At 37.9% G+C, this 27,787-nt stretch overlaps 1 protein-coding gene across 1 annotated transcript in view; it reads right to left on the reverse strand.

Moving 5' to 3' along the window:
• FOCAD (focadhesin) overlaps positions 1-27,787 on the reverse strand; it is a 272,571-nt gene that overhangs the window by 49,469 nt on the left and 195,315 nt on the right. Inside the window, exons 22-28 of the mRNA XM_033123525.1 lie at positions 26,107-26,199; positions 20,376-20,464; positions 16,643-16,687; positions 12,069-12,177; positions 8,918-9,034; positions 6,255-6,493; positions 2,441-2,530 (exon numbers count right to left, since the gene is read on the reverse strand). Coding sequence (XP_032979416.1) covers positions 2,441-2,530; positions 6,255-6,493; positions 8,918-9,034; positions 12,069-12,177; positions 16,643-16,687; positions 20,376-20,464; positions 26,107-26,199 — 782 coding nt within the window. The remainder of the gene's footprint in view (positions 1-2,440; positions 2,531-6,254; positions 6,494-8,917; positions 9,035-12,068; positions 12,178-16,642; positions 16,688-20,375; positions 20,465-26,106; positions 26,200-27,787) is intronic.

Below are 27,787 nucleotides of genomic sequence, written 5' to 3' on the forward strand. Positions count from 1 at the left end.
TTTTTTTTAAGATTCCACATATAAGTGAAACCATATGATACTTGTCTTTCTCTGTTGGACTTATTTCACTTAACATAATGCCCCCTAGGTCCATCCATGTTGTCACAAATGGCAAGATTTCACTTTTTTATTCTAATACTGCAGTTTTCTTTCTACTGAAACACTCTCCACTGTACTATGCCAGAGAGAGAACAATAGCTCTGTGGTCAGACCGCCTCGCTTTCTCTCCTAGCTCTGCCACTTACTGTGTGACCTTGACCCAGTCTCTTATTTGAGACTCACTTTCTTTGTCAGTAAACCAAATTGATGATGATTCCTGCTTTCGTGGCAATATTTAGGTTGTGATCAGGGCTTAATAATAAGAGACATGAGAAACGGATGTGAAAATATCTAGCACAATATGTGGCTGCTCAGTAAGTATTAATTGAACCTCAAACCAAAGAGAATTTTATAAGCAGTGATACCCACAAAACATTAAGAATGACAAAATATTAGACTTCATTAGCTGTAGGAATAACCGGAGTTTGGTGAGGATAGAGAGAGGGTTTCTTGAAGAAGAAATGGAGCTTTTAATTGGACTTTGAAAGACACGCAAGATTTTACTAAATGGACAAGAAATTTCTGATGGCTCTATTCTATTTGACTCTGCAGGACTAGTCTCCTATCTAGGCTAACCTCCTCTCTCCCAAACACAGCTGTTCATTAAGAAGTAAGAATCAAGAAAGAAGGTAAGAAGAAAGAAATAAGAAATGAAGACATCTTACTCATATAGAAAGTTAATTTTAAAGTTAAATATACTGAGACGTGTGAAGTTGTTACATGCATAAACACCCACACCGTGGGTAATTCAGTTATCCCCGTGGGCCTCCTTACATCCAAACAACCTTCCCACGAACTAATGAAGATAACACAGGAAAGTCATTCTTGATTGTTTTAACTGGCTGAAAGTTTGCAGCATCTTAATCACAAAAATTTCCCCCAACTTTATAATAGCTGAGCTATAGCTATGATGAACACCTCTTGGGGGAAGGTAGGAAGAAAGGTGTGAGGGGCTGGGAAGGGGAGGAAAAGGAAAAAGGGAGGGAGAGGGAGTAAAAGGGAGAGGGAAAAGGAAAGGAATAGGTAGCTTACTCTTTGGTTGTAAAAGGCATCACTACTAATCCATCAATACATGGACTAGGCTCAAAAATAACTCTTCATTGGACACAGTAACAGTTAAATGGCTCTATTCCTTCCATTAATCATTGCCTATATTCAAGAGACCTCAATCATGCCACTGAATGCTCTTTTTCCATAATGAAAACCATACTCTTAACATGACATTTCATCTCTAAAGCGTTTTGGGATAAACTGGGTGAGCGTCAACTGTTCTTATCCAATCTTAGCCTGTATCTGAAAGAAGTCCCCTAACTACCACCTACTAAGAGAAGACTGATTTTATTTACTCATGATGAAACACTTGATACATGCAGCTACCTCTACCACTTACTCCTTCGTTAGACGGAATGAAAGAGGCTCGACGGTGTAAAAGTAACTTCAGATCGTAAGTTCCTCAAGGCCAGAAATGTAAACGCTGATTTAAGTCCTCTTTGAACAATGCCGATAATAGCAAAAATTAAATAAGTTATAAATTGGAAGTTAGTGCTTATAACCTGTGGAGTTTCCAAGTAACAATGAACCCCAAGGGATCCAGAATGAGCTTCCAAAACATGTGGAAGAGTAAAAAGGTACCGTGGAGTCCTCAACGGTGTCAAACCGTCAAGCCTAATAAAACCATATATTCTTCCACACACATCACACAGACTAACTGACACATTAAATGCCTCAATAAATGAGTCTGTTTAACACTGCTTTTTGAGGCACTCTTTTCTCCTTATTCCTTTTTGCTTCTGTTATCTTTCATGACTGGAATGAGAAAATAAATTAAATTTTAAGATATTTAGTTTAATAAACAAAAATCTTTTAAAAGGATGACATCTGTGGGGAAAGAACAGGCTCTGTTAATATTGAGGAAGTTGGGAACGCCTGGTTTGTTTCCATTTTGATTTTTCAGTCGCTGGATTTCACAGGGAAATCTAAACCATGAGTGGACTGCTCTCTTAGTCCAATCAAATTCAAAGAATCGTTTCTTTGAAAAGGTTAACACATGCACACAAGTCCCCAGATATATGCTTAATCTGAGACGCACAAGACAGGACTTAGGTATTAGTAACTTAATGGCAGCCACAGAATGACATTTGCTGCTTTGTACTGAAGCAAATTGTCTACTGCTGAAACATGGTTTTCAGAACAAGTAACCTGTTTTGATTATGACTGAAAAGTCTTTGCAAAGAAATTCAAGACCAGGTCCTACAAATATTTGTCCATAGAATAGAGAATTTATGATAGAGAAAGAATTAATCTCTAAGTAGCTGTTAGAGAGGAAATGGAATCAACATACTTGTATTCAAGACTAGTGTCAAAGCAGCAGTTTTCCAGGGCATCCAAAGACTTCATTATAAGAAGGTTCGTCTGTTGGCCGGATATATCACTGAGTAAAGACCAAAAGGGCAAAATGAATTAATTCCAGTCATGCAACTGTCCAAATTATTAATACTTACTACATAATATTTTGCCAATACTTTACTTAAAATCCATTTTAAAAAAAAGAACATAAAAGTAACAATAATATTGATGATTCCTAATAATATTGATGATTCCTAATCAACAATAATATTGATGATTCCATATTTTGCAGAGAAACTGAGTCAGAGAATTTATTCGATAATTGGGTTTCTGAACATTATAATCATTTGGAAACCAATAAACCCTACAGTTGCTACTTTTGCATTTTCTCAGCTCATTCAAATTTTTTTGTAATTGAAGTATAGTTGACATACAATATTAGTTTCAGGTATACAACATAATGATTCAACATTTGTATCCCTTATAACGTGATCACCACAATAAGTCTAGTAACCATCTATCACCATACAAAGTCATCACCCTATGGTTACCCTAAGTCATTATATTATTGACTATATTCTCTGGGCTGTATATTACATCCCCCTAACTTATTTATTTGATAACTGGAAGTTTGTACCTCTTATTCCCCTCTTCACCTTTTTTATTTGTCCCCCCACCCCCTTCCCTCTGGTAACCATCAGTCTGTTCCCCGTATCTATGAGTCTGTTTCTGTTTTGTTTGTTCTTTTGTTTTCTTTCTAAAAATTCCACATATAAGTGAACTCATGTGGTATTTGCCTTTCTCTGACTTATTTCACTTAGCATAATACCTTCTAGGTCCATCCCTATTGCTGCAAATTCAGCCCATTCAAGTTAAATCACAAAAAAACAAGAACCAAAGTCAGAATTTCAAAAAAAAAAAGTGTTTCTAAGAATGCTCAAGTGATTTTCTTCAGAATATTTAATAAACCCATTAAGTTGATATTATTAATAATCATTCCAAATCTCTTTCTTGCAAAGACTGTTACTTCTGATTTTATGTCTCAGTTGTGGAGGTTATAAGTTTAGGCCTTTACTCACATTTTCTTTAAAGGGCAGGGGGGAGGAGAGTGGAAAGAAACACCAGCCCTATATTCTTCTGCCTTTATACTGTAATTGATGTGAATTTTGTAATTGTCTTGGTGAAACCTATGACTTGTGTAGTAAAATAAACTGAAACGGTAGTGTTTTCAGGCAGAGTTGTGGGCTTCATCACCGACACTTGATTGTCAAGGGGTTCCCACATGTCAGCTTGTGCTACTGCCTCAGCCCATGTTGAGCGGAATGCAGCCCCAGGAATGCTGAGCAGTCAGAGAGCACGTTCGTTCAGTACTGTCTGCTCAGACCAAGACTACAGTGGTTTTGCCAAAGGCCAAGGACTACATTGTGCAATGAAAACACAGAAACACACACAAACACACACACACTCTTTTAACAGCTCTAAATAAGTCTTAGTATAGTTGTTTTCTCTGGATTAAAATATACTTAAATATGCTCAATGAATGCTATAACTTCCTCTGGGAGTTGTGACAGAAGCAAGCTTTGAAATAATATGCTTTTCCGAATAAATTCTAGACTGGAATTTAAATTCAGGTGACTTTTTCATAAACTTCAGCAAAAAGAAAATTGGTTGATTGTCATAATTCTCTTTTATGAGGCGCTTTTTCATTCTTGAGACCAACATATCATCCTAATCCTGTTTGCCTAAGAGGCCATTTGGGGCCACGTATTTCATGTCATTGACTATTCAGAGTCAATAGCCCTCAAAATATTTACCTTAATTTTTAGAAAAATGGAAACTTTTTCCAAAAATGTCATTTTCTTGTGACATCGTCATTATCAAGCAAAATACTTATCAGTACCAAACACTTATAGTAACTGCTCCAAGAAATTAGGAAGGTGGGTACCATGACGAATTATAGTGGTGGCTGCAGTACTAACACACCAGCCAAAAGGAGGATGTTATCAAACAGGATCATTAAGGCCAAGTCAAAATTTGCAGTTACGCTGAGGGCATTTAGCCAGGGGACGAGCTTCCCGGTATCTTTCCCCAGGGTTTCCTACAGGTGCAAATTCAGGTAAGATATAAGACAGGGGTGGACGGCAATCTAAGAACCAGAGATAAATGCTTTAGGTAAGTCACCATAGGTTTCTCCAGGTAGTATGATTAATTAACCACAAATACAAGCTTGCCAAGCCCTAAACCCTTCAGCAGCTCATCCAAAACTAATGAAAAAGAGGGCCAGAGCCAGGACAGGATAAAATGAGTTGCCTGGAATTAAACTGCCATGGCTCATTTTTAGTTGTAAAACATGTTGCTTGAAAAGATACTCAAGAAAGAGCATGAACACAGATGGTAAAGAGACTGTCATTTGTAGCATAGTAGCAAAGGGAAAAGAAATCACTTTCAAGTTTCAAGTCTTTAAAAATACTTTGTGTTCTGTCCCACACACAAGATATGTAACAGTCGATTCACAGGCAAAGGAGAGCTTTTTGTTCATGTCCAGAACCAGGCCTATGTATTGTAAAACTGGTGAATAGAACAAAATGAATATTCTGGAAATGTTTCATTTATGATCACAAAGACAAAGCCAGATCTTCCTAATCATCTGGTATTTTAGATGTTTCCAAGAGCTGAAAATGATTACCTGAAATACGGTATTTCCCTAGATCAATAGCAGTTCTTGTAAAGGTTTCATATGTTAGTATTTGCACAAAACTATGTAAATTACAAATGGAAACTTAACCACTGGTTTTAAATTGAAATCTAAATATAGCATCATGTCATCCAATTTATCCACATCAACACCATTTCTCGCCTTTGGACAGACAGCTCATTTCTGCCAACCAGGGAAGTTTAACAACATTTAACATCACAACAGGATGCCTCTCCCAACTGTCCTATTTCCAATGCTGGAAAATGGGGCTAAATTCTAACTCAGTGACATCTAAATATTCACGATACTCAAATGTACATGATGTACCACACTCCAGTAAATCTGGATATATAAAATTCTAAGATTTGTTATAAAATAAAGATGAAATATAATGAACAACAAAACTAGATTCATGTACAGGAAAACTTGCCCACTTGGTGGAATTTTCCACCTGGGTCTTTGATAGTCTATTAGCTTCATTCAAGGGTAAAGCTAGAAGGCCAAAAAATGAGCAATCAAACTAAATAAAGCACACACTGTAATTTACACAGATTAAGACTCTTTAAGGATTATAAAACTGTAGCCAGGGCATAGGATAAAAGCAATATTTAAAACTGGGTACATACATTGCTCAGGTGATTCAAGGATTCCCACACCCTCAGGCACAAGGGACACCTCAATTCTTTCCTCCCATTTTACAGTGATATAAATAAAGGATCAGCACTTATTTTCACCCTTATCAACCAGGGAAAGAAAAGCAGCTTTCCTTTATTTATAGCACCATAAGATTAGACTTTTCCTCATATCTATTACACAGTTGTATTCAGGGCTTTCATCTAAGCACGAAATGATTTTCAAGTAATCTATCACTTTAATAAGAGCAACCCTTAAAATACATTAATATCTATGTGATGGTATTTTAGAAAGACAAATTCCCTCATAAAGGAGAATAAATGATCAACTTGCCCATCTCAGAAATTTTAGCAAGCACATACAGCTCAGCTATAATGTTTATGTAGTGTGTGTGTGTGTGTGTGTGTGTGTGTGTGTGTGTGTGTAAAATCCTTCACCTAAATCACAAAGAGGAAAGCAAGGATATTCTAATAAACTGTACCTGACTTTCTCCTCACACAAGCGAGAGAGAAACATCCCCAAAGCAAGGCCCATGTGGATCTGCACGGCTTGATTCTCATCAGCACTTGGTTTCCCAGGTAACCTGGCAGTCAGCATGTTCAGGATTTCCTCAACCTTCTCTTTGCAAGAGATAATGAAAACTGGCACGAGGAGAGACAAAGCCGTGGCAGCCGCGGACCGGGCGATGGCACTAGCTGTGTTTTCACCAGAATAGGATTTCTAGGACAAGCCAAAGAAAGAAAACAGGGGGTTGGCCTTTTGTTTAAAACATGAAGGAAACATACCTTATCACAAAAGCACTATGCAACAATACAAGCTCCTCTTAGATGCCCCCCCCCCCCGCCAAACAAAGAAATAATTTTTAAAAATCTGTTTCTGTGTTTGTCTATAGGTTACGTTTTCACTCTTAGTGAAACAAATTTGCTACTAAACAATGGGTTAAGTAATAATATCCTTTTACATTGAAAAAACAAATTATAAGTGTCTACTTATAAAGAGTGTGAATTCCCTCACTAGAAAGCCTGAAACGATTCCAATGTTTTGAAATCCCACGTGTATATATAATGAAAAACCCAAAGTGAAGCTATCCAAGCTTGGAGAAACCACCAAGCCACATTATAAATGTCCAGAAAGCCAGGAGTTTTCTGGAAGAGAAAGGAAAGGGGTGGGGTTGGGGGGCGGGCAGTGTAAGTTCAGTATAGAGGGAAAAGTGTAAATTTAGCACAGGGACCTGCTGGCAGATCTCCCACAATTTTTGGTGGGAATGTTCCTCAGTAGATGGATTATTTCCTACAGGGGATTAATTCCTTTTAATTAAAAAGGAAGTTGAAATCCTAAAAGCCTCTGGTTACAAAGCAATAATCAGCTATTGGAAATGAAATGGAGAGCTCTAATGTGGCCCTTCCTATATGTAACCATGGGAAAAGAAATGAGTAACAGCCCTAATAAAATGACAGGGCAACAGCTTCTATATGAACAGCTTCTATAAGAATCCCGTGTTAGAGAACTCCACCAGATATTATATGCATTTATAAATGTCTCAAGTGGGGAAGAAAGTCCGTTGATCATTCCTCACTTCAAATTTTCAGACACACTATAAAGGCCATATTGTCTCTTGCACTCAAATCACATTAAAAAGTGTTTTTAATTCTATACTCATTTGCTCTCTAAGCTTTAGTACTTTAAGGATAAAAATGAAACATGTGTTAAGGTATCCTTTAAGTTAATATATCACTATTATAAAGACATACTAGTCAAAATGACCCAGCTGCTAGGGCACTGAAAATAAAGGAAGTGAATTCTGAAGCAGGGCTTTGAAAAAGTATAATAATGCAAAACTCACAAAGGTAAGAGGTAACCTTGAGCTGGCTAGTAAGATCATTTTTACTGTTTTGCAAAAACTAAGCAGCGTTATTAGAAATCTCATACAATATCTTGTCCCGCTGAGTATCTAAACCAGATAGCTATTACAAAGACCTCCATATAAGCTAACAAGTTTTTCATCCATCATTAAAGAAATAAGAACACTTCTGACAGAAAACAAATCACTGTAAAGACAGTACTTCTGTGAGCAATTTAATTCTACATTATCTAGTAAGTCGTTTTTTGTTGTTTTCAAGTATAGTTAAAAATCTCATTCCAGACCCTAAGACCCAGATAAATACATACCAGGTCCTCCCAAGGGCAGGACAGAAACACACACAGAGAGAAGACCTAAGGCAATGAAGTTGCAGGGTAAATTCGTGATTTTAGCAACGGTGCTATATTTTTATTCAAATCAACTATAATCCTCTGCCACTCAGCTGATTGTCCCATGATCACTATAATTCCCTAAGCAATGGATAGGACCAAAATAATCCCATGCAGACACAGAAATAAAGCATGGACTACAGCCAATAAAGGGAAAATGAAACCTAAACAAACAAAAAAACTGTTTTCACTTTGCTGCAGATCTTAGGATATAAACATGAAGAAAGAGAATGACTAAGTAACATGTGCTTTTTTATGATCAACAATTTTACTTTGTATTTATAGAGTATTTCAGTTTTCAAAAGATTTTTCCATAAATTATATAATTTGATCCTCACGATCTTTTATAAAGTTGGCAGAGCATTACTTTTTACCTTTATTTACAGATAAGGAAATTAAGATGATGGATCAACAGTCACAAAACTAATAAGGGATGAAACTAGGGCTACAATCACTATAGATAATATTATTTAATTGCCTCATTTTATACATAGGGAAACAAAGGTCCTGAGAGCTTAAGTCAACTGCCCATGCGCATACACACCCTGAAATGGGAAAAACCATGACCCGAAACTCAGGATACCCCATCTTCAGCCAATGTTTATTTTATTATAACTGCAGTTCTCAACTCTGACATGTTACAATAATCTAGAAAGCTTCCAAAATGCTGATATCCAGGGCCTATCCTGAGCAATTAAATCAGAGGTGAGGCCTATACAGCAGTATTTCGTTTTTCAATTGTATATACAATATATATTTTAAGTTCCCCGGGTGATTCTAGTGTACAGCTAAGGCTGAGAATCATTACATGATACCATGCATTTCGTGTGAACAATGGATATGAGAAGAGTCAACCCTTGAGTTTTGTAATCAGTTTTTATTTCTCAGACTTACATAATAAAATGAGGAAAAAAGTTGTCCTCTGGGTTGGTAATGGCTATCCACAATGACCAGAAGAGTATCAAGCACCATGGTAACCCATTCACCCACTGGAAGGAAATTAGGTTGAACCTGCAGATGAAGAAAAACATGAGAGGATAAGGGAACAAATTAAAAACCTAAACATTATTTCCAGATTCAGGGTACAAAGCCCTTCTGTATTAAAGAATGAGGAGGTGGATAGGTATTTGACAAACACGCATCCTCACCTGTGCCAACAGGGATAAGATTTGCCTTTTATATAAGACTAAGCAGAGGTGAGAGGATGGAGGCTGCATAACGGAACACATCTGAGAGCTCCTCAGAACGCTCCTGTAATGTGGAGGTTAAAGGGAGAGAGATGCACAGAAAGCAACTCAAAAGGTCTCCATTCTATGACTTGCCATTTCAAAAAGGAGGCAGTAAAGCCGCCTACAAAATTTTGATCACCATCTCTAGCATTTCTGCTTTACTGTCACTATATATTTAACATTTAAGAAACATTATACCATTTGCCTAGCTAATTAGGCATGAAAACATAATTGATTTTCAGTTTGGAGGAGAAGAGGAAAGAGAATACAGCAAACAAACAAAATGATATGTAACAAAACCCAGCTTATTGAAAAAGAGAACTTGGTTTTAAAAGTCATTCATGACCAGGGATGCCAAAGCATTCGTTAAGTCACATGGTAACACTCAGATGGTGCAAACTATAAAGGTCAATGCAACGCTAAGTATCTTCTTGGAATCGATGCCTTGAATCAAACATGGCCACTTTCTTAAGCTCTTTAGTTGTTGGTAATACGCAGATTTGAATGAGGTTTGAAAACTTCAACTTTAATCAAAAAGCAAGGCCCCTTCTCTGGGTTGTGTGGCTTCTGGGTGTTTTGTGTACTATGTGCAGAACAGAAGGGTGGGGGAATAAAGAGTAACAAGAGAGCCTGGAATTCAAACTCTGCGCTAAACTCCCAGTTATTACTGGGGCAAATTACTTGTACAACTGCATGACTCTTTTAAAGGACATGAAACATTTCATCTCTAAAAGAAGTTCACCTTTCTCATCATTAAAATAAGATTCTGGGTTTAAAGTTAAAATTTCACATAGTAACTAATTACATTTTTATCCTTCATGCAATAATCCCTTGACTTCTTTCCCTTCCCCACATGTAATATGAAGGTCTGACAATTAAGTTTGCGAGCTTGTTGCAATGATGTTGCTAACCTTTTTTGATATCAGAGGGATTATTCATTATGAATTTGTACCAACTGGACAAACAGTTAACCAAGTTTACTATTTGTATGTGCTGAAAAGGCTGCATGAAAAAGTTAGATGACTTGAACCTTTCCCCAACAATTCATGGCTCTTGCATCACGACAATGCACCAGCTCACACGGCACTGTCTATGAGGGAGTTTTTAGCCAGTAAAGAAATACCTGTATTGGAACACCCTCCCTACTCACCTGATCTGGCCCCCAATGACTCATTTCTGTACCCGAAGATAAAGGAATTATTGAAAGGAAGACATTTTGATGACATTCAGGACATCAAGGGTAATACAACGACAGCTCTGATGGCCATTCCAGAAAAAGAGTTCCAAAATTGCTTTGAAGGGTGGACTAGGCACTGGCATTGGTGCATAGCTTCCCAAGGGGAGTACTTTGAAGGTGACCATAGTGATACTCAGCAATGAGGTATGTAGGACTTTTACTAGGATGAGTTCGTGAACTTAATTGTCCAACCTTGTACACATTCATAACTTTTGCCACACGGCATCTATTCGTACCTTATTTACTGGTCGTGGTACCCTTTGAGATTCCATCCTCCATGATTTGAAGGTTGGTTAAATGTTCAATCAAGCGACCTATCCCACCCTACCCAAAGTGTAGGCGTGAGGCTGATGGGACTCTGAATCTTCAGTGCGTGATGCCAGGACAGTAAGTGACTACAGTTGATCCAGGGGCTGGGGGTGTGTGGGAGGGATGTCTGCTGAGGCGGCTCATCAGCACCTATGCCCAGACTCCCCAAGTGGCTGTGGTTACTGTTTTTCCCAAAACCCAATTTTTTCAGCTTTGCCTTCATTTCCCTGGGCTTCTAGAATCCTTATCCTTCTACTTCTGTTTTTTAGTTAAATGACAGCCGTTTTCTTTGCTTGCAACCAAAAAAAACCCCAGCATGAAAAATACAGTACAGATCGCCCATAAGACACTCTGCAGGGACACAGATAGGCTGAATAACTTGAATGAAATCCAGTTTTTGCAGCAAGAAGTGATGAAGTATGTGTTGATGCTAATGATAATGGTGGCGACGACTGAGGGGTTGTTCGTATCTATGAGCCGCTGTGCTTTCCACATATTAATTCATTCAGTCCTTAAATAATTCTATCTGGCAAGTAGCGTTATCCCTGTTTTACAGATGGCGAAACAGGCTCTGAAAGGGGAAGTCACCGACAGCAGGCCATACAGCTAGTAAGTGCAAGTATTCGGATTTTAATGTAGGACTCGCCTACTCCAAAGCCCATGTTTTCAACCTCTCGGCTGTACTGTCTCCAGATACTGATAGCCGCTAGATCATGGGGCTTCTAGAAAGGATAAATCCATGCCTTTTTATTTTGACAGATACAAATTATCTGAAAAAGGACATTGGAAATGAACATTGGCCAGCTCGCCACATGTTTAATTAAGAAATAAATGCCTTGCAAAAATGAATAGGCACTTTGTCATTGACATCTACAATTAAAATGCAAAGTACAATTTTTTTCAATCAGTAAACACTGCTTATTTATCATTTTTTGACAGCATTGTTCACTTTCAGTAAGCCTAGTTAACCTCCTAAGATTGGTTACCACTGATGTAATCACAAAAAGACAGCCCCCGTTGCATAAAATTGGTACCTTCAAATTGAAATGACCACTTAACTGTGAGGGAGAAAGCAAAACAGAAAAGCTGCAAGGAAAAGTGTCTTAGAAGACATGAAAGCTCACAGTGCAAAGGCAGGTCAGCTGGCATAACTTGGTGCTGTAATCACAGACTCTAACCTCGTAAATTCAGACGCAGGCTCCCAGAGACCTCTCACTTTTCAAATGTTACACAACCAAGGCCCTATTTGTTCAAATCACCCTGAACTCACCTCGAGGACCCCCTCCGCATCTGAGGAGAGGCTGGCTTCATGTTTGGATATGATGACAGCAAGGCTGCTTAAGGCCAGCAGTGCATTGCCTTTGACCACTGGGCTGTCCCTGTTGAAAAAGAAAACAATTCCAAGAGAGTATTTGGGGGCATTGACCAGGAGAAGTGAAGGCGCTATTACAGGGAGGGCAGATGAGGTCAAACAGCACTTCCATCCCTTCACAGATCCTTGCAAACACAGTTCTGTTTGTGCCCTGATGCCAGCAGCTTCTTTCCTCCTTTTGACACTACTGCTAATCTTTAACTCTTAGAGATGCACGGTCATTAGGCTTGTTTGTAACTTAAAACATCCCATCTCACATATCTAAGTTCTTTTGTCCTAAAATTTTCATTTCATCATTTGACATTACATTTCCAAAGCTATCTGCTTCTGTGTCGTCTGTGGCCACTATAAATGTATCGATGTGTTCTGAAAACACAACCAAGGGCAGTTACATGAAGAAGCCCAGCAGAATGGAACTGGCCTCTGGCTTTCCTAAAGCACTGGTGAAACCAGTGAGCCACTTTCAGGCAGCATAGTTTACTAGCAACTTGACCCACTGGCAGCTTTCCTCAGTCATTATTATCCTCCCCTTCTTTGTCTTAATATGTCAAAGCCAACAACCTTAAGGTCAGTTTGTAATATAATTTAGAGACCCTAGAAAAGATGCAAAAAAGGACTTGTTTGTCAACTATCTGGATGGAGAGTTGCCCTTTTATTATCATCCAAATGGCAGTTTTCTAACATTAGCAATAAAATCTTAAATTTGACTTCTGAATTTAGTAGCAAGAAAACCGAACCTTTCAAATATACTTAGGACTTGAAAAAGCACATTGAGCATTATTCCACCATTCCAAGGTGATCCTGTAGAATGAAATGCCAGCGGGGACACTGAGGAGATGCTCTCGGCTCGCCAACTCTGTGCTACAGAACTCGGGCAGCAGAGCACTCGTACCGCCAGACAGTTCAGTTCTCAGGGAGTCCTATGATTGTGGGTTCCCATAAACATAGAGAATGGTTCCCAAAGCCTGGACTTGAGACCTGAACTTGAATCAGTAGATACATCCAAGAACTACTCTCTGTTAACCCCACTGCTGAAATACAATGGGTACGTTGGATGAGGAAGACTTCCAGCTGGGTGCCCTGTTCGAGCCAGTCCCAGACCGGAGTCATGACTGAACAGGCATTAGTGGGTATGAAAAAGTTAGTGTACATGTGTGTTCTTGCATTTTTGCTTCCATTTGGTCAGAATGGGACTTAGGAAGCGCCATTATCAAGGTCTATCTATTCATCTATTCCCTCCTTCCTTTCTCTTCCACCTTGGTGTAGTTAAGCTTCAGTGAAGACTTGCTCTGCACGCTTGGTCATTTTGTTTCCCCCTCCCTAATTCATTCCTCTCTGGGACCTGCCTTAAGTTGATAAAACAACAGCATTTATGTTAGAGGCTGGTGTGGGAGAGAACAGGAAGGAAGCCTTGTGGTGTAAGCAGATGGCTTCATCCGAGATTTTGTTAGAGTTCTGTACAGAGGATTACTGGGAACTCCTGCTAATAATAAAATGCCAAGAAGCAAGGCAAGATCTGGGCATTCCTATGTGCCCTAGCCACAAAATCAGTTAACAAAACCAAAATTAAATCTTTTATCTCTATTATCTTTTTCCTTTAGCTGAGAATACCCTGAAGCCTGTCCTGCTACAAAATGGTCATGAATTCCTAAAGTTAGATAAAAAAGTAGTTCTAATTTCTCAGTGATCTGAGAATTAGAAGCCCCAGTTTTTATTGCCCTGTAGAAAAATTTAGACAGTCACCAGAAATCAGATATCCAATCTTTTAAAGCAAGAGTATTAAACAAGATGACATAAAAAGTATTTTAATCCTGAAACTCTGAAAGAGAATTTAGCCTCAGTTTTAAACAGTGCCCAAAATGATTTTGTTTCAAAAGTTTCACTGGTCTTGACGTTCCTGAGCATGTATTGTTCTTGTAAAATGGAGAAAAATGTATTTAAATCCACTGGAAATTAGAGTTTTGGTTGCAGACTAAATGTATATTTGGACATTAATCTTTGAATAGGAGAAAACTAGTCCATAGTCCACTCAATGCATGCTTAGGCCAAGCTATATATTTCACGAAGGTACTGTGACTAGCTCTTGATCACTTATGTATTCCCTACATGCTTAGCACGGGGACTTATGGAGAGGAGACGACACATATATAGTGAAACAAATTCCAGGAGTGGGCCAGGTGAAAATCTACAACCATTTCAGCAAAAGCTCATCACCTGGTTGATCAAATAACTATCCCCTGCCAGTGAAGCAATAGTAGCTAATTTGCATAATAACATGTCAGCATCAGTACAGTATTTATCTAGGCAACGCCACTGACATTTTAATTAAATTGTCCTTTGAAACAAACTGATGCCATTAACCTAATTAAAAAGCCTAAGGAAGGAGGAGGGCAACGATGCTTTCTTAGGGACAAAGTATTACATTACATGTTAGTAAAGTGACCCAATCCCTTGGGGATTTTTATCTTCAGGTTCAAATCTATTTAATTAATAACAATGAAAATAAATGTACACCAATCATCAGGTTTCATCTGTGTTCTGATTTTTCTTAGCCCTGTCCCTGATGCTTTAAAAATGCTCTCAAATGAGCAAATCAGTCTAATCCTGTGACTGGTGTTTCACTTCTTGCATTTAACTCATGGCTCAGAACAAAATAAGTCCTACACTGGCCCACACCAGCCTGTGGCAGCCATGGTCCAAGGAATAGAAGGTTAAACTGGCAGGAGGTGGTGGTGGTGTCCTCACACGGTTGGAGGACGTCAACGGGGAAAAAGTAAAGAGAGGGTGGCTGAGTGATTTTCCCACTGATCTATCATTAATCTCTTTGCGTCTGGACCTTAAGTATCTCCCATTCACTTGCTGTCAGGCTTAGTATTGCCAGGATTGCTTTAATAAGATAAGGTCTATAAAATACTTTGAAATTTCTCATGAAAAGGTAACACCATGAGAACATGATTTTTACTCTGTACCGCTGAGAATGGGAACACACTCTTCTTAGGTATTGTGATGAAACAATCCTTTGCAAATCTGAAGATTTAAAATAAAGATTTTAAGATTTTAAGATTTTATTTCAAATTTTAGAATGGAAAATGCAAAAGCTACTAAAGAGGCAAAATTACAGTTTGTTTCAATAGAAAGCTGCTAGTTTCTTTGAGCTTTGTGCTACAAATGTCAGGGCACCGTTTTTAACAGGGCATAAGTAGACCATATAATAGAGCAGGCTATGAACGGTGAGGTCAGAGGCAGTTCTCATGCCAGCACCTCCTCCCATGCAGCTGAGTGCTCTCCCACTGTGTCGACAATTCACCAAACTAGATAAGCAGACACAAATGAGTCCCTACAGAAGCCTTTCTGTCCTTGAGTTTTCATTTTGTCAACACACATGTCACCAGATAGTTCCCAGGGCCTCCCACAGACCTGAGTGTAGGGGAGCGTTACCACTTCTATTTCCCTTTATTCAGAAGACATAAGGCTGAGGAGCAATCCTGTACCGAGAGCAGAGTTCACAGTTAAGTGCCTGTTTAAGAAACGATTGGTGGAATGCGAATTCTAAGGTAGATTCATGTGTTTGTTTTTGGAAGGCAAAACGTATTTAGCTTCAGAAGGTTTTGGAACATGATAGGGATAAACTATATTGCAATTAAATATTTCTAGATAATATGGACTTTCAAGTCAAATGAAATCCTCCAGGTCAAAGGGATAGCTCTGTTATTTGGTGGATAAGAAGAAAGGCATAGGAATGGCAGCAGCTACAGGTGATTGTAGAAGGAAGAAGTGTATATAACTGACTGTAACTTACAGCCAGGAACAATTAGTCAGCTTCTTAACAAAGGAACCTGATAAGATTTGTTCAAGCAAGTTCTTGAGGGTATAATTTTCTTAGTGCGAGTTGGTTTAAGATAAAAAGCCTCAAGAAAGTAATACTCAAGTTATTTTTGTTAAAACAACCATTAAGGATATGACCGAAATTGCTTTTTTACTGGAACTTCACATTAGTTTCTAGTATTTAAAAATTCGATTTTAAGATACCCTAGACCCAATAACACAAAGGGAATGAAAGGATGTACTACTGTGATTTATTTGCTGGCTCACAGTTGAGATTTAATAATCTACTTATAGAACTCCCATAATTCACATTAGTAAGTATTCCCCCACCCTGAACTAAATTAGAATTTGTAAAATCTAAGTCAGCACAGGGCATGTGACCTATACAACAAGGGCACAACCTCAATAGACTCTGGATGTGAAACTATGTGTTTGTACTGATCACTCTGCATTTTCACACAAAGACATGCAGTAAGAATTAATACCAGAAAGGAAAACAACTCTTTTTGTTTTTTTAAAAGAAATAATTGAAAAGTCCTTTAAAATTCATAAAGTTATGAAATACCCTAAAAGGAGAAATGGTACATACCTGCTAAGAAACAAAATGTTTACAGAAAATTTGGAGCAAGAAAATAAATGTATCTTACTTTGCAGCTGAATTGGTGATCTCATTAGTCAACATATCGCGGACCCTGCAATAACGATGGAAAGAAAATAGGTATGAGAACTTGTTAGAGCAAGAACCCAATCTTTTTGCTTATCCTTCAATTAATAAGAACCTCTAGCAATGACTCCCGACATAAAAACTATACATATAGAATTTTAGTGTAAGGTGAAAGAGCTGTAATAAGGGCTTTGCTTCAAAAAAAGATTTTATCTTCCTATTCTTTACATCACTTAGTGGAAGCAGAGAAGGAGGTACGTGTAACTGAGGAGGGATGTACAGGCAATGTTGTCATGGGGTCATCTCTTAAACTGATGTGTTAGTATACATAGTCCTTTTTATTATTCTCTGTGATGGTCTGAATGTTTATGTCCCCAAAGAAGTCATATGTTGAAATCTTAACTCCCAGTGTCTGGTGTTTGGAGGTGAGACCTTTGGGAGGTGGTGAGGGTAAAGCTCTCATGAACCGGATTAGTGCCCTTATAAAAAGAGACACCAGAGAAAGAATGAACAAATGAATTAACTCATTAACTCCCTCACTCTCGCTGTCACGTGAAGACACAAGGAAAAAGTGGCCATCTGCAAACCAGAAAGCAGGTCATCACCAGTACCAGATCTCCCGGCACCTCCATCTTGGATTTCCCAGCCTCCAGAACTGTGAGACATAAATTTCTGTTGTTGAAGCCACGTGGCTAAGGTATTTTTGGTATAGCAGCCTGAACTAGGACATTTGCTTTTTGCACAAGAGCTCACCAAAACAGCAATTTACTATTTCCAAATTGTAGATAATGGAATAGTTATTATGTGTGTATATAAAATTAAAAATGTTCGTTATAAAATCACTCAGAAGTTAAAAGAAAATAATTCCACTTGTGAATTTGAAGGAAAGTGTGCTAAATTCAAATATTCACAGAATAAAAACATTTTTCAATATAAGAGCCTTGAGATAAAGTGAAAAGCAACCACTGACTGCCAAATTTACATTTTGTAAAGGATATCATAGACATTTTCACTATATATTTTGAGTTTCATAAATTTAAAGTCTTTATAAATATTTTGCAAATATAAATTATATTTGCATTGATAAATATTTTGCATTTGAAATATAATAAAATCTTAACTATTCAGCACTCTCTGAGAAGGAGCCATTCTTAAGAGCTAAGTTATTTCAGATAACTGCAAACTACTACAGCTCTTAAACTTGTATTTTATAAAACCATTTGACAATAAATTTCTCTAAAATGTACTGTCCATTCTGTCTTCCTAGATGAAGGATAGTGCATTTAATCTATTATTTTATTGGTCAGTGTGGAATATTTATAGATGATGCACCTGCCTTACGTCTCTGTGGACGAGTTCCCTCTTCTTACCTACTCTCTTCTCTCTGCTGCATCACCAATTTTTCCTTCTCTACTTGTATTACCCCCCCTTCGCATCTGAACGTACTGTAATATCTACCATCTTAAAATAAGAAAAAGCTTTTCAGCTATTGCCCAATTTCATTGCTTGTCATACATCAAAACTCATTTAAAAGCTCAGCCTAAACAGACTCATAGATACAGAGAACATTTTGATTGCCAGATGGAAGGGTGGTTGGGGGGATGGGTGAAAAAGTGAAAGGATTGAGAAGTACAAATTGGTAGTTACAAAATAGTCATGGGGACGTAAGTACAGCATAGAGAATATAGTCAATAATGTTGCAACAACTATGCATTGTGCCAGGTGGGGACTAGACTAGACAGAGGGATCACTGCATAAATTACATAAATGTCTAACCACTAGGCTGTACACCTGAAACTATTATAATATAAAATAATATTGAATGTCAACTGTAACTGAAAAAAATAAATAATTAAAAATTAACCCTAAAAAAAAAAAAAAGAAGGGTAGCCTATACTTGATGACTCTACTTCATTTCCTTCCACTCTCTCTAGACCCTTCTATAATCTGGCTTTTGTCCCCACAACAACAGATCAGCTCCTGTCATGGTCACTGATGACTTTTAAGAGGTCAAATCTAATTCCCCATTCTCACTCTCCATCTTTGGCAGCCTCACAGCAGCATTTGACACAATTGGTTGCTCCTTTCTTGAAACACTTTCCATCCTCGGCTTTTAAGAGTCCACTGTCTCTTGATTTTCTTTCTACATCACTGATCATTAAGGTTCCTTTTTCAGCTTCCCCATTTCTAAATGTTGAAGTGCTCTGGGGCTCAGTTCTCTGATCTTTTCTCTATCTTTACTCATGCCTGAGGTGATCTCATCCAGCAATATGATTTTAAATGCAGTCAATATGCTGATGAGTCTCAAATTTATATTTCCAGCCCTGACTTCACCCCTGAACTCTAGACTCAGATGGTCAACAAACTACTCGATATCTCCTATTGGAGATCTAATTACGTATCTCCAACTTATCAAGTCCCCCAAATGATTCCTACCCTCCATGGACCCGCTTTTCTATAGTCTTCCCATCTTAGTAAATGGGAACTCCATACTTTTAGTTATTCAGAGTTAAAGTACAGGAGTTATCCTCAGCTTCCATTTTTTTCTTACATCCTTCATTCCATGTGTCTCTACATTCCAGAGAGTATGGCTAACAAACCACCTCCACCAAACGATCATTTTCAGATAATGAGATTAAAATGACATGTAAAAGATAATAGAAAATAGGAAGCAAAATCCAAATTCTTAATCACTAATCTTAAATCCAATGTCATGTTTAAACTGCATTGCTATTTTCAAAATAAATTTAGAAAATGACACTGACTAGAATTAGTTAAACACATACACATAGCTTCTGCTTTTCTACTTATGCCAATTGTCAGTAAGTAAAAATGTAAAATCAAGTAACTTTGAACAGATTTTTAGATTAAAGAAACCTGCAGTTGCAGGCAAAGTTATTTAGATTCCGGACACTTAGATTTGGGCTACTGCAACATTAAGCTGACAAGGTATTCATCCCAACCCATGTAACAATTTAAATTGCTTTTAATGTGCCAGCACTTACACATTTCTAGATAATATAATGTGAATTCACTAGGGGATCTCTGCCAAAGAAATTAAAGCCCTGACACGGTAAAATTGCTCCTAATACTGACGATGTCTTGTGGAGGGCAGAGCAGGGGAGTGGAAGGGTCTTCCTTCACTAAATGGGAGTTACCGTGTTTCCCCGAAAATAAAACCTAGCTGGACATTCAGCTCTAATGTGCCTTTTGGAGCAAAAATTAATATAAGACCGGGTATTATATTATATTATATTATATTATATTATATTATATTATATTATATTATAAAGGGCCAGTCTTATATTATAGTAAAATAAGACCAGGTCTTATATTAATTTTTGCTCCAAAAGACGCATTAGAACTGATTGTCTGGCTAGGTCTTATTTTCGAGGAAACACCGTAGGAAGGCAATGAATCGAGTGGGAAAAACTGAATTTTTCATTCAAAAGCATATAAAACAATCAGTTATAGGGGAAAAAGAAAAAAGCAAACCATTTCCACACTGCTTTGGAAAATAATAATAAAACATAAAATTCATGAATAAAGCTCTCCTTCTGACATCTGAGGAGGGATGGAAAATATACTGATGAGATCTCAGTCTTATCCCCGTCAGGCTCATATGGAAGCTAAAATTCCTAACATTAAAGCCTTTAGAGCAGTCACCTTCTCCCTTATCGCTTATTTCCCACGACATCATGAAACCATCCCCTTACCAGAGCCAGGCTGTGCTTTTTTTGTATTGCACCTCCTCAGCTACTTCTTTTCCATGTTTTAACTGCAGCTCCAGCTCTCCTATTCTTCCCTGCAAAAAACAGACATAAATCAGCAGGTAAACTCAATGGCCAAAATTATCTTAAAATTTCTTTGGAAAACACTTAAATGTATCTTTTTCCAATTGGCCTAAGTGTTCCTGATAGGATGTTAGATTATGAAAGAGGACGTGGGAGGGGACATAATTATATCACTGCTCAGGTATTTCTACAGTCACCAAGTAAGAACATCCTGGACAAGTTGTTCGTTTAGCAAATTGAGAGCCCAGCACTTCATTTTGGGGATTACCTATTAAAAGCAGATTTTAATTTCATAGTCCCCATTCAAAAAAAAAACAAACAAAAAACAGTCCCCTACCTGGTAATGGTCTGCTTGTGTCAGCAGCTGATAATTTTAACTGACTCTATCCCAAAATTGGGGTCTGGGTACCAGTATTATAACAGAATGATAGAAAATTAGTAGGATAAGTATATAATACCTATGATTTAGATAATATATAACAAAAGTTATTCTCAAACAGCTGCACATTACATTTTTATTTCTTGAGTGAACATATAGAAATAGATACCATAATTTCCAACCTCTACCATGTACTAAGAAAAATATAGCTAATATCATCCCTTTAAGACCAAGGCCTTCAAATAACTATTATTCTTTTTTTTTTTAATACTTGGGATTATTTTGATCAGATGCTTTCCCTTCGCCCCATCACCAATTACATTATTTAAATGCAATTAAAATACTGGTTTATTGATGAACCCTAAATTGGACAAGAACTGAGACTGCGTATCGCATTACTGAGTAACACCAAACCATTTTCAGAAGTGGTTGTGCAGCTTTCATTCTCACTAGAAGTAAGTAAGAGTTCTAGTTACTTCATATCCTCATCAATATTTAGAATTGTCAGGCTTTTTAATTTTTACTATTCTTGCAGGTATGAAATGGTGCTCATTGTGGTTTTAATTTTCATTTCACTATTTACTAATGAGATTAAACATCTTTTCAAATGTTTACTGACTATTTGAGTTTCCTATTCTGTCCGTTTTCTTATGGGTTGTCTTTCTCCTATGATCGTAGAGTTCTAAAGTATGTTCTACAGGAGAAAAATATCTCTTTCTAGATATACTCCAGAGAGGGAAGCAATATAACTTGATGGGTTAAGGATATGGGCTCTGGAATCAGAATCATACAACTATCTCATGGTATTAGAGTATCAAATTAAATAATATAGAAAAGTATCTATTTACTACAGTGCCTGATAACAAGTAATAGCTACCATTACCAGGTTTGCTGTAAATAACAACAAAAAATCCCCTACCTCCCCTTATTATCTTCCTATAGGACGTTCTTTCATGAATACATCAAAATCCTTGAAGTAAATCATGTTTTCGTCTGTGTACTCTCATAAAGTAAAAGATTCTCCCTCCCGGCCCCCCAAATGGAATATCCAGACTATTCAATTGCATGTCCTTGTATTTCTCTTATATACTCTCGGTTACTAGCCTATGAGTTCACTGAAGACAACGACCGTTTCGTCAGACTAAAAAGTCCCTGAACATAGCACAGCCTCCAGCACACAATGCCCTGGGGCTCACTGGTTCAGGCACTCTGAGATTTGCTGGGCATTCTATTCGCATCCTTCATAGTTTCTGTTTACATCAATCATATCCATTCCTACCTCACTGTTTTCAAACATACAACCCTGGACCTTTCATTCTCCCCTCTGTCTCTTGGAACAAGGTATCAAAGGTGATCAAACTGGCAAGATATTGATATTAATATCTAATATTGATATTGGTCTCGCAGGGGGTAGGCAAAATAGAAAATGATTTTTATTGGCTGTCTTTGTTATGCTTCTTAAATTATGCCTCTTTACTCCTAAGACAATTACTTTCCATAATGCTTTTCCAAAAAAGACAAGGAATAGGAAATTAAAAGGTTAAAATCTGTTTAGAAATAAACAAAGCACAAAAAAGCTAATACACGTGCAGCCTCTTGAAAAGGCCTATGTTTCTCATCTCCCCTGTAGCCATAAAGCAGTATAACAATTCTACTGTGACCAAGTAAATTTCTTATTTTTTCTTTCTTAGAATCTCTTTTCCTCTCAGTCCCCTCTTCTGGAACCCCTTGCAGCCAGTCCATGACAGGCTGTTTACCCAGATCCACTCTGCTTTCCAATTCTCTGCCCGCTGGTAACAGAGATCCAGCATCATTCATTCAACTCAGTCACCTCTGCTTCTGGTTAACAGCTGTGGTTAAGGGGGGAAAACACTCACAGAGAGAGAAAAGGCTGAAATGGTCACCCGAACTCAGAGCTACGGATTGCTCGTAGGTTCCAATGATTATTCTAGTGATTTCTCTTACTTTTTTTTTTTTTTTTAATCTCCAGCCTATGTAATCAAGACCTTGCTGATTATAGTCAGAAATTTCACCTAGCTCCAAACCTACACATTAAAAACAAATGGATCAGCCAACAAGCCTTACAAATGGTTAGAGAGTAATTGACTAGGGGTCACAGTTCCTGACCCTTGTTTTGATTTCAGACTATTTTGCAGCTAGCTGACCGACTCAGGAAACAAGTATCTGCAGTGAACCTGCTTTAATTCCTCTCTCCTGTTGGAGGTCATATTCACAATCCCTTTACACAAACGCTGGAGACTTGAAGTCCTCAGCATCCCACAAGGGCAGCAAGGTGAAGAAGGCTGGAGTGGGATCCTTTACGGACTCTGAACTGTCAGTCAACTCGTATCTTCATTTTCATCTTAATGGGAAGAAATCCAAATTCCTCGCCACGTCAACCACTTTGATATGCTTATAATTCAAAATCCCACATCTTGTGGAAACATCAGATAAGGCTGGCAGCAGACGCCTAAGCAAAAGCTGCTAGCCGTGTTCAGATGTTGTACTTACAACATAATCAACCCCCAGGAAATAACCGAAAATGTACCTTTTAGCATGTCTCCTATGTTTAATTGAATCAAATATGGCTCCTCTAATGATCCTCTACTTTAATGCTACAAAATATGTCTAGCACGAGATGGAAGTATCTATAACTCCCGCACAGAAGTATCCTCCAGGACAGAAATTCTTAATAGGGACAAGGAGTGTGGCAGTTGCTCTAATTCTTATAAGATACCATAAATTCTAAGTGTGGACTTATTTAAGAAACTTGGAACAGTCACAATGCATCAGTCTACCTTCAAGTAATAGTGCCAGCCTAAAAAGCATTGCTGTATTTTCAAATAATACTGAAACCCTTCTTATAGTCTATGCTTTTTCACTTCTTTTGTCACCAATTCTCAATGGAACCAGATTTATTCAATATCCAAAGTAAAGACATTTTAATTGATAAATAAAGATGTACACTATCACAACAGTAGAAAGGCAGAATAATTGACCTGTGTTACTAAAAATACTCAGCTGGCTTTTCAGAAATAGATCTGTCCTTTAAAATATTAAAGCAATTTGCATTATGTGTTGTTATAACTAATGTGGAACATTATGTGTTAGGGAAAATGCAAGACGCAGTGGGAAAGGCTGAGGTGCTAGAGTCAAACAAATTCCAGTTAAGTTCCAGTTCTTTTGAACTGACTGTTGCGTTTTGCACCATCTGCTCTGCTTTCCTAGCTAATGCTGCTTCCCCATCTATAAATTCATTGTATGTGTGGTTGACAACACCCATTTCAAAGGGTTTTTGTGAAGATTAATTGAAATAATATATGTTAAGTATTGGACACACACTAGTTATTCAATAAACGGTAGCTCTTATTGTAAAAACCATGGAGGTTCTTTTTCTAATCAATTGCAAGTCACCTGCATGAGTTATACCACAATCCTGTTCAATGTAGCCTTCCTTATGCTAAGGGCAAAGTACAATTCTCAGTTCATTCTGCAGGAGGAGGAGGTAGCCTTGCTTTCTCCAGGCGCCTGTAGTACTCTGTACATCCTTTATTAAAGCCTCACAGATGGTGTGCTGGAGTTGCTGGCGGACATTTTAGTCTCCTGCACTGGACTGGAAGCTCATTGAGAGGAAGGAGTGGTTTAGTCCCCTTTGTATCCCACATGCCTGGCCAATAAAAAGTACTCCATAAATATTTGGTGAAGGAAAACATTTCAGAATTATGCAGGGAAAAATAAATGTGAGAAAAAGCACGTACTCTGACATGCCATCTCACTCTTCTAGAATAAGGAGGGTATGTCTGAGGAATGCACTCATTCCCTCACACGTCTATTCAATACTGTGCCTAGATGCAGCTGAGGATAAAAAAGTAGGCGAGCTGAGCAAAAGGAAACCGGTTACAAGGGAACCTCTTTAAAATGTGGAGTCCAGTGTGGTTTGGGGAAACACATGAATAAAATACTGTTGCTCAGAATGTGGTTGAGAGACAAGCTGCATTAAAATTACCTGGCAACTTGGTAAACATGGAGATTCCTGGTCCCCTACTCAGTTCTAATGACTCAGAATCTCTGAAGGTGTATCAGTACTTTACAAATTCTACACTCAATAAAATGTGTTGCAAAAGGGTTTAAGATGAGAACACCAATGCGCTGATGCTTAGTCACTCTTCCCACCGCCTTCCCTACCACCATCTTTCAGGACAGCTGTTAGCTTTAACCATGACACCACCCTTCCCGAGACTCCATGAAAATCTTACTCTGGGCCATAAATTACTTAAGTACCATCAGATTTTTTCTATCATCCTTAAAAATGAATTTTATGCTAGGAAAAAGAATAGTTGTTTTCTTATAATGTTAACTGTTCATATATTTCCAAACTGATTAAAAATTTTTTCTAATTTAAAAAATTTACAAACTACAACTTATATTATTGCATGAAATGAAGTCAAATTGAGTATAATTAATTCGTCTAATAAGCACCTATGATGTTTTAGATGCTCTTATCAGATTCTAGAGAGACAACAGAAAGAAAACAGAGCTTCTAGCTTTAGGGAGCGGAGACAACCGAAGGGAGGCCCCAGACAAATATCTAAGGTCATAAGGGCTTCAAAAAGAGAAGCATGGGTTCTAAGGAAGCATAAGAGGGGCACACAACCCAGTGGGCGGTGGGGGCACACAGGTGGCTTTCCAGATAAAATGACCTAAAGAACAAGTAGAAATTAGGTGGGCAAGGAAGGAATGGCAGTACCTGTGCCAGAAGGAACAGTGTATACATGTCAAGAGGCTAGGCGAGACATGCTGAGTTTGGAAAAAAGTGTAGCAAGGCTGAACTTTTTCACAGGAAGGGTTATGAGAGAAGACTGGCGATGTAAGCAGGTCCTGCTTGAGGAAACACAGGTACAAAGGTAGACGATGAGCTCTGTTTGGGATGTGCTCAAGTCGAGGTGCCCTAGGACATCTAAGGGGGACACGTGGGACATCCAAGGGGGAGCCTGTGGGACATCTGGAAGATGTTCAAAAAGCAGCAGGAAGTAGGAGTAGCACTCAGGAGAGAGCTCTGGATGGGACACAGGTTGGGGGGTGGGCATCAACATTTGAAATTTAAGTGCAGTTATGTACATTTATGCCTTATATTCTTTTAGGAGCAAATATAACCATTGCATGTTTGATGGTGCTATTTTCCTAAGTGCTTTTATATGAAATACATCTTTGCAGTAAAATTTGAGATAAGAAGGACACACTCGCCTGAAGCAAATCCTCCTATGGTTTCATTACCTGTAAAATGGCATGATAAGCTCTATTCATATATGCCAGCCATGCTTGTGGGAGAAAAATGGCACGGTGCCACTCTGAAAGCTGGATGTGAACCTGTGGGAAAGATGTACCACAACATGAGTTAGACTACACAGTATTAAAACAGAATAAAATTAAACTATGTCATCAATTCTTTCTTTCCCCTTATTTAAATGGTTTATGTTCTAAAACAAACCGAATCCATCTAGGATCATAACCACAAATAAGGTCTTTCGGAAATTTTCAAAGGAGAAGAGATTAGAGTCTTGTAAAGGCAAAATAAAATAAGCCTGAAATTTTCTAAATTAAAGCAAATAAAATCCTACAATAATAACAAGTTACGATGTATATGTAATACAAATATGTCCCTGCAAATTAGGGGGAAATTTTGTAAAGCCCCTTGCCAATGTCAGGAAACGAGGTATTGTCTAACAAATCCCCCTAGTAATTTTAAATAAAAATAAATATTGCTCACATCCTGGGTTTCCAATATGACAATTTCTGAAGTAATAAACTTAAATTGCCAACAGAAATATCATGTTGTGTAGAAACCAGGATGGCAAGACCATGCAAATGAGTACCGCACTCAGCAATTGTGCACACCACTAGATAAATGCCCTTTAATCAGTGTGGGTAAACAAGCGAAAAATGAAATATGCCAACACTGAAACCCTGTTTCTGAAGCGAGACCCAGACACAACATCTGGTTTTCATAGTCATTTCTGTTTCTACCTATTAGTGTATGGCTATCTTGAAACAAATCTTCCCAAGGTCTGCTTCTGTTAAAGAAGGATCACTCAAGAAAAACAGTCACAGCGCATCATATTTCATGTTTCCTGTAACTCATCTCATCAAACTCAAACAATTAAAACTTTAGTCAATGTCCTACAGACAAAAACAAAACAAAACAAAACAAAACCAACAACAACCCCTCCCCCCCAAATTTCTATAAAATTACTCTAGAATCATGATAACTGGAGTATTTAAGGAGATTTTATTGTATTATAAAAATTAATTTTCTCAAGTGCTTTGTGATAGGCAAGAGAACAGCCTCTCTGAATATAGTTGGTTCCCATGGCTCCTGGTATTTTCTTTAATTCCAGACTCAGTGTGGGCCTACTACACGCAAGGTATTATGAGAAGATATGAGGATTATCACCTGATCTGTGTCTACAGAGAGATTTCTAAAGTGAGAGTCAGAAATGGGCACAAACAGACTCCAAGGCAAAATTATGAAGAATCTATGGGGACTAAGAAACAAAGATTAATTCTGTCTGCTATCTATCACCGTAATCCACTGCTGCATTTACGAAAATTAGATACTCCAACAGTATGTAAAAGATACTGGAACCATGAAATGAACTTAAGAAAATGACAAAGACAGTTTTCTCCTTTTTTTGATTAAATACTCTGTCTGTTGAGTGGGATAGGGGGAGGTATGTCAGTATGTTACAAACATCTTTGAAGGAACAGGCCCACCAATTCCTGCTTTTCTTGTTATGCAGAAAGCAGACTCCCGTAGACTACATTTCTGACTGGGGAGGCATTAATCAGTCCTTGGCCTTGCCCTCTGTTTCCAAAGTGCAGGGAAGTTTCTTTAATGTTTTTCCTATCAATTCTGTTCCCTTTTCATAAAATTCATTAACTATTTTTAAGTCCTATT

The sequence above is a fragment of the Rhinolophus ferrumequinum genome, chromosome 12, assembly GCF_004115265.2.
Source record: "Rhinolophus ferrumequinum isolate MPI-CBG mRhiFer1 chromosome 12, mRhiFer1_v1.p, whole genome shotgun sequence".
NCBI lineage: Eukaryota > Metazoa > Chordata > Mammalia > Chiroptera > Rhinolophidae > Rhinolophus > Rhinolophus ferrumequinum.